This window comes from Poecilia latipinna, unplaced genomic scaffold (genome assembly GCF_001443285.1).
Source record: "Poecilia latipinna isolate Pla-1442-1.1 unplaced genomic scaffold, P_latipinna-1.0 Scaffold2217, whole genome shotgun sequence".
Taxonomy (NCBI): Eukaryota; Metazoa; Chordata; class Actinopteri; order Cyprinodontiformes; family Poeciliidae; genus Poecilia; species Poecilia latipinna.
This window is the reverse complement of record NW_015114833.1, coordinates 95,806-103,851: the sequence shown is the minus strand read 5'-3', so window position 1 is coordinate 103,851 and position 8,046 is coordinate 95,806. Positions and strand designations below refer to the sequence as shown.

Below are 8,046 nucleotides of genomic sequence, written 5' to 3'. Positions count from 1 at the left end.
AGCTGTTCTTTCGTTTTATCAGCTTCCTTCGTCTGGTTCTGAGCTGGAAACTAAGCTGTCACTCTGAACAACTTTATAACCCATCCATGGTCAGCATTGGCCATCTTTACTGCCATAAACGGAGCGCTGCTTTAAACTGTTCACACAGAAGTCTAATTGCGGTTCCATTTAATTACCGTAGTAGAAAAAACAACCATGCAGATAAAAAATAGGTTATCAGCAAGAAATTGTGTTTAAGCATCAAGACCTGCTGTGTTGAACAGGGACCATTAAAGCCCCAGTAAAGGTGAGCAAACTCTGCTTACTTCTGTGACTGTAGGATGGAAAAACTTTGACCTTTCATGCTTCCTAACCAAATGGCTTCCTTTGGCATCTAATGGTTTCTATGGAGACCACAAGATGTCACACTTTGCTGCTGTTGATCTTTGAAGATTAGCTTCCTCTACTGGCTAGTAGCACACAGACTGTGTCACGTCATATTTATACCCCAGAGAAACAATAGCTGTATATTGTCAGGGGACTAATCACTTTGTTGGTAATTATTCCTTAAAATTTAGATTTTTCTAAATTTTCTGTGTGAAATAATGGTGCTGCAATAAAAACACTATTTATTTAGCGTTTTTTACATCTTCAGAAATAATTGTGTGTTTTTTAGATGATCTAATTCAGTAAGAGCTGTTTATTTTTTCCTCCATTTGGTTTTCAGTTCTTTTCTAACCTTTCTGTCTTTCTTCTGCACAGCTGGGCCACATAGAAGGAGATCCAATGAGAAGAGGCGCCTTCCCCGTCACCTTCGTCCTCTTCATCACCGACTGACGGACCGCTCGGGTCCTCTGGAGGCGTCACGAGATGCTGCGTTGGTCGCCAGCCATCCGTCTGAGGACCCATGAGGTTCAGCTCCTCACTCAGAATCTAAAGAAATCAATGTTTTCACTGAACAATCTTTGGCAATAAACAAACTCTTTCTGTCACAAACCATGTTTTAACAAAATGAAGGTCACATGAACAGTGTTTATTTCATCTCTAGAGCCGCAGTGTGCAGGAAAATCGATTTTAACACCTCTAAATGTGAACTTAGACAACATGCTTACATTCCATACCTGTGCATGTAGATGCAGTGTTTGTAGATCTTTAGTGACGCTCCTGTGTGGAGGATTTTTCCTAATGGTGCTAAATTAACCTCAGTATTCTCCAAGCCAGCAGAGCTGCTCCTCCTCCTTCCCTCCGCAGCTGGAAGAAAAACACTTCCTGACTTTTGTGATGAATTTATGCTAATGCATCTCTCACACACACACACACACACACACACCTGTTTTAGTTTCATGTAGTGGTCTACCATCGGCTTGGGTATGTGACTCATAGTCAAATAGAAATGTATCAGAATGGTCAAGCAGCTTTTATTTAAACAGAAAATAATTATTAGTTATAATATCTGTTCATTATAAGTGTGAAACAGAATCTTTCAGATATCACATGCCAACACCGCCATCTATAGCTGGCTGGACGGTGTTTTAACTGCAAAAACAAGCGGGGGAAGCAATAGAAAACTCATTCTGGTTTCAGTTGACAAACGTTTTGTTTGTTTGCTTATGTTACCCACTGGTGGAATGGCAGCCTGGGAGGACAGCTGTGTTGCTTATATTGCCAACAGCCACTGTTAGGTTATTATATTGACGGGCTACAAGCTCAGATAGTATCCACCCAAACCAGGTCTGTACCTTTATCCACCCAAACCAGGTCTGTACCTTTATCCACCCAAACCAGGTCTCCGCCGGTAACCGCCCCATTCCTTTAGGTCACACAGCAACTTCTAAACAAGCTGGTTGTTGCGTTCTTGATAAATGATGAAGGTCTTTGGTTCTCATTTCATATGAAAAGAATGAGACGTTTGTGTTGGAGGTGATGAGTTGTCTGTGCATAATAAGCTGCATGTTACAAGAAGAGATTTAAAACTGTTGGAATGTGAAGTAAAGTGGGAGAACGGTTGTCTTTAGTAACAGGCTGCTTTCTTTAGTCGGCATCAAGCCTGAGACCCTCAACACAACCACCCAGGAAGGTCCTCACTGTTTGGGCTCATGAGATGTAGATGCTTTTAAGAATAGTGTACTTAACGTCATCGTAGTTGCAGAGCAACTTATTGTTCATATTGTTGATATTTAAGCATTTAACCTGAAATCAGAGCCTTCCATGGATTTGTGAATGACAAGAAGAGGATCTGTCTCTTCGTTCAATGTAAGAACTCACTGGAAACAAGATGTAATGACCTATTTATGTAAATAGATTTGGGTTTTGTTTGAGTATTTAAGAGGTCAGAGCGGTTAATGTCTTCCAGCGACTTCCGCCATGAGACAAACTGTCTGATCACCACTAACCTGACTCCTAACGTGCAAGGAAATGGGAAAAGTTCAACTGGAAAAATAAATTATGGAATAATGTCATAAGGCTTTGTGTGATTGTTTGGAGTTTTTAATTGACTCATTTACTGTCCAACAGCAACCAGTTTTTTCCCCACCAAGCAGGCAAAAAGAAAAACAAAAACACGTTTTCAAAGCTTTAAAATAATGCACTAAGGGCTCCCTCTACTGGTGAGAATTTAAAAATGCACACATCACCTTCTCCCAAAATACGAACGGACAAATCCAGACAGAGTTGAAAAAAATATGAACCCAATCAAAACCCCAATAAATGTATCTGGAATGATTTGCTTAAGTATTTACAACCCCAGAACTTTGGCCCATTACAATCACGTTTTATTTGGATTATACCAACACATAGCGGTGAGTAATTAAGTGAAAGGGCAATATTACATAGTTTTAAACATCTGAAAAGTGTTATTCCTTCACTCTGATGGCCCTGAATAAAATCTGATGCAACCAATTCCCTTCAAATGTCACCTCATTAGAAAATTAACCTCGGCGTAAACACGATTATTCTGTAGGGGAGCTAATTTTTCACTTAGCATTTTTGCTAACTTTTAGCTTCTCATAAATTACTTTTCTGGTTTACAAACCAGCCAACTTACTTGCCTGCTTTGTAAACGTTCAGTTGAATAAAGTCCATCATCTCTGAAGTTTTGGTTTTCGACTGTTAATTCCACAGTTGGCCAGATGTTTATATTTATGCTGCCTTTTGAAGTGAGTGAAGACTGTTTTCGCAGGTCTGTTTCCTCCCCTTGTTGTTTAATTTTTTTTAAGAAACAGCGAGTGGCAAATATACAACAAATGAATTAAATGTACAGAAAAACACATGAACAAACAAACTTTCAAATATAAAATGTAGTGCATTAGCAGCACTAATATGTTGGATTAGCGCTTCAGCATTAGCTTCTGCTACTCATGTTTGTGTATCACTTTATTGTTAGCCAAACTGTTTGATTAGTGTTTTCAAGTTAGCATAAATACCATATTGGCATAGCGTACTAGCGGAACTACTGCTTTAGCATTAGCGTTGTTTGATTAGTGCTTTAAGTTTAACACAGCTAACACACCCACTCCACAGGAAAACGTGGTAGTAGCAGCATCATTCTGTGGGGTTGCTTTTGGTTTATTTGTATGGAGAATCTGAGCAGTACAAATAAAGAAAACCGGTTTTACAATGTGAATAACTTAAGGCTGAGGTAATGGTTCACCTTCCTGCAGTATATTACTGTGTAGGGTTGGCCTAGTCAAAGAAAGGACCTAAATCTAACTGAAGCTGGATGCTTTCCATCCAACTTGACTGAATTTAGTTGGTTTTAAAAATTAAAAATCACTCAAAATCCCACATAAAAAGCACCACATCAAGTCATTTATTTTTTTTTTCCTCACATTTTGAACAAAGTGAAACAGAAAACTTATCGTACAACATGAAGTCCACAACTGTAAACAGAAGTCCCGCAACATGCACATAAAACAGAATATCTGCAGACATAATCACTGTAATAAATCAATTCAAAACAAGGATTTGGTACCAAATGTTTTTACCAATTAAACTAAAAATCTAAAAACAGAGGTTTTAAAAACTGACTGTACCAATACTGTCATGAGGAAAACAACATGATGATCGTTTCCTCAGAGAGGAGCAACCTTTGAACTTGTACCCTGTTGTTTTGGTGCCGATTAATGTTTCCCATCTACTGCAAACGGGCTGGAGCATTTTGTACCATTTAGCATTTCAATTTATATTAAATCACTTTTTAGAAATGCTCTGCTTTTTGGTGTTTAGTTTGAAAATACAAAAGTAAACAGAAATACATTCAATGAGGGGGTAAATAAAACACTCACAGTAAATCCGTCAACCACGGGTTGGTTAAATATTTAAAACACTGAAAGGTGACCAGACGCAGCACCCTGGATACCTTCTGCTACAAAGCAGGTGCATCCTGGGTAAGCTAATGCTACGCCGGCGGCTGATGGGCGTAAAAGCAGAGCAGCGTCAGGGTTTGTTTGACGACAGGGCGCAGTCGAAAGAGGCCGACAGCACCTTGCAGATGTTCTGAGCTTGCTCCTGTTCAGACACAGACAGATCAGTTGACGATGAAAACGAACCCCAGCAGGTGCATTAATATTTAAAAGCACTTACCGAGCTGCTGCACTGGTACACCCAGATGCTGCACTGCTGCTGCTTCGTGTCAGTGGTCTTCAGAGCCAGCAGGTTCTTCCCGGCGCCCAGGCCGTCGTCGTAGCACAGCATGCGAACGATCAGGTAGAGAGGGTGTCGATGCAGCACGTCCTGCCCAGAGGACACGACAAACCCACCGAGTGCATGAAGGGATTCGTGACTGATTAGTTATCTAACCATCGGGTAATTTACTTATTGATTAGTCGTGATTAAATGATTGATCAACTAATCGTCAGCTAACAATCTTGTTAACTGGTTAATTGTCAGCTAAATTAGAGTATTTATGATTAATTGTTCAATTAATCATCAGCTCATTTAGCGAATCAGTTGGTTGATCATCAAGTCTTTTAGTATTTGATTAATCGATAAGTGTTTACAGACTGAAAAACATGCCAATTCCTGAAACACTCACAGCAGTAATAAAATCTAAAATTACAAAATATACACACATATGCATGTATTTATGTACATTTTGCATTTGAGATGGAAAACCTTCTGTCTGCAAATGTGATCTACACAGAATCCCTCAAGTGGCATTTCAGCTTCACCTGGTTCAGATTCTCTGAAGGAAATCTCCCATTATGCACCTTTTATTATCTGATTATTAATTGGTTAATCCAATCATATTCAAGCAGAACAGACTGAGCTGCAGTGTTTTTATTTTTTAGCTGTAGAAAAGATAAAAAAAATCTTTATAAATATGTTTTACCTTTGCATGCGAGAAAACTAAACTGTGTTTTGTTTTTAAAACCAAATGGTAGCTGAGCTACTCACACACTGGTCTACTGACGCCACTTTGACCCCGTGCTTAGATACTCCCAGGACCATCTCCTCATCTCCAGGAACAAACGGCAGTTTTCCATCTTGCTGTGAAGAAATGCAGAATATTTAGTTCTTACACCAAATATAACATGTTTGTTTTGCCACATGTGGTTTCAACTTAATGATTTGTCTAGGCGTGCACAGATTTATCGGCCGGCCGATTTATCGGTGCCGATTTCCTTGAGTTTGGAGATCAGTGATTGACCGATACTTATGTGAAACTGATCTTATCCGCAGATCTTATCTACCTCGGCAAAGGTTTAAAAACCAACCACTGTCCTCTTCTGCTCTGCAGTGAGAGGTTTGACTGTAAGCTCCGCCCACCAGGTCTGCATGTTTACAGGTAACAATAATCGCCCCACTGTTCCCAACTCAGTGACTTTCTTGCGACATTTCAGACAAAAAAATGGTTTTGGCCAAAATTGGAATGGGCCGGTCAGGCTTTTTAAAGATCGGTAATGAGCCAGAAAATTGCAGTTGGTGCACCACTAATTTTGGCCCTGATGGTTAAACGTTTGCACACCTCTGTTGTAACCTTTAGCCACTGAATTACATTAAGTCTTGGGTTTTTACCTGCGCAGCATCGATGTAACTGATGAGGTCCAGAGGCTCCTGGAGTGTTTTGCTCATCTCAAACTGCAGGTTCTCGATGGATCCGACGTATTTCACCCGGAACTCGGCGCATGCTTCCGACGCGTTGTTTCCTGCGGGGAATCGGCTTCAGTTAGCAGACAGAGAACGAAACCTGCGCCAAGTTTTAGCTCATCCTCACAGCGTTCCCTCTGACCTGAGCTCTTGTTTGAATCGGTGTCGAGGCTGGCGACGGTGCTGGACCTGGACAGTCCTCCCAAACTGGAGTCGACGGACTGTGGAGGGACAAAGAGCTGGGTTAGAATGGCACTTGGAGGTTCTGGTTCTGGCGTAAAGCAGCGCGTCATCTCTTCGTGCCTTGCTCTTGGTGCTGATCTCACTGCTCTGTGAGCTGCTGCTACTGTGCCGCTTCTTCACTTTCCGAAACATTCTTCACCATGGCGACCGCATCCGAAGCCTCAGGCCTGCTGACCTGCATCGACACAAAACAAACGGATCAACGGCAGAAGCGCTGCAGTGTTCTACACCTTGGCCGCCACCAGGGGGCGCTGTGAAAGGTTGCATTAGATGAGAAGAAAACGTGCAAAAATAAAAAAAATTAATCATCTTTTTTTTATTCTTACATTTTTCTTCTATTCCTACCGCAATAAATCAATTAATCGCATGATAAATTAAAACTGGATGATAAAAATCCTCAGTGTGGTGCAACTAGCCTTTTCTTGAAGGATAATTTTGCTTACATAATTTTATTTTTAATTTTTTTGGATATTTAAAATGTCTTCCAGTTCCAGTGTTAAAGTTTATTGATCTGAGAAAGTGTTCTTCCATTATTATGCCATTAAAAACAATATTATCGTTTATCGCAATACGCTCTCGAACAATTTCTCATCCAGCAAAATTTATCGTGACAGGCCTATTTTCATCAGAAATCTTTTTCTGTTTTTCAATCATTTTTAAAAGTAAAATATAAGTTAACATAATTTTTTAAATGTTATTTCAGTTAAATTCATCGAGCTGCTTTACTCTTCAAGCCAGCAAGAAATGAAAATGTTTCTGACAAGAAAAAGACCAAAGGAATCGTAGAAACCATAAGAAATGTGGGAATGAAATAAAATGTTAAGGATTGTTGAACATGCATATTATGAGGTAATAAAGTTATAACATGTTATCTGGTAATAAAAGTTTCTGCCACAGAACTCAAGGCTTTTAAATAAATTGATGTAGAAAGTAGTGCAAAATTTAAAAATATGTAGGTGTAAAAGACAAAGAAATGAGAAACCTCAAACACCAACCTGAACTTTCTAAATACAAATTGTCTGTGTAGGAAAACATCTAACTGCATCACCCTGAATCTGCTGTGCAACACGATGGAGGGAGAGTCGTGATATGGGAATGTTAAGACTTGAAAACTGATTTCCACAGACATTTTCTAAGTTTTTTACTCTGAAGAACAGGTAGAACTTTCAGTTTCCAGTTGTGCATCTTTTTAAGAGGTTAAGTACAAAAGCACGCCACACTTTTTAGATTTTTCGGGATAAAATAAATGAAAACTATGTATTACTTTCCTTCTGCTTCCAAAGTCTGCACTACTTACTGCACTGAGGTCTGTGGCTGGATCAAACTACAGGTCCGTATCATCTGATTTAGCGTCAGACGGAATGGACCGGTGGTGGATCAGAACCAGAACCAGAGCAGGTTTAAAACCAGCTCTAGGCTGCTGCTTCCTGCTGAAGCCCGTTAAATTTCAGCAACATGTTTCTAAATGAAACTCCTCCCGCAGCAACACGTTTATTTACAGATGGAGTTTTAACAGAACCGCAGAACCGAACCGGATCCTCTGCTCGGAACCGGGTCAGTCACGGCTTACCTGTCCGAACCGCCAAACTTCAGATGTTTGTTTTGGATGTTTTTCTTCTTTCAACTAGTTTCCAGTTTTGACTCTTCGGTTCCTCTTTGAGCCGACACCCAAGCCGCCTTAAAGGGGACGCAACCAAACTAAAAATAATAATAATAAACATTTAATTAAATCAGTAA

At 39.9% G+C, this 8,046-nt stretch overlaps 1 protein-coding gene across 1 annotated transcript; it reads right to left on the bottom strand.

Moving 5' to 3' along the window:
• Positions 1 to 3,764: 3,764 nt before the first annotated feature.
• Positions 3,765 to 8,001, bottom strand: itgb1bp1 (integrin beta 1 binding protein 1). The gene is made up of 7 exons (XM_015018004.1): positions 7,880 to 8,001; positions 6,370 to 6,484; positions 6,209 to 6,287; positions 5,995 to 6,125; positions 5,374 to 5,466; positions 4,561 to 4,710; positions 3,765 to 4,485 (listed from the first exon to the last, which is right to left on the bottom strand). Exons 2-7 carry the CDS (start codon positions 6,439 to 6,441, stop codon positions 4,414 to 4,416), a joined length of 597 nt encoding a protein of 198 aa, XP_014873490.1. The 5' UTR covers positions 6,442 to 6,484; positions 7,880 to 8,001; the 3' UTR covers positions 3,765 to 4,413.
• Between the last annotated feature and the right edge of the window lie 45 nt (positions 8,002 to 8,046).

Bases quoted from the DNA above. Each gene is read 5' to 3' on its own strand.
- itgb1bp1 (XM_015018004.1), bottom strand. From the start codon at position 6,441: ATGTTTCGGAAAGTGAAGAAGCGGCACAGTAGCAGCAGCTCACAGAGC. The intron at 6,126-6,208 runs GTCAGAGGGAAC...GATTCCCCGCAG, and splicing joins CGATTCAAACAAGAGCTCAG to GAAACAACGCGTCGGAAGCA. The intron at 4,711-5,373 runs GTGAGTAGCTCA...TCCTCTGGGCAG, and splicing joins TGGCGTCAGTAGACCAGTGT to GACGTGCTGCATCGACACCC.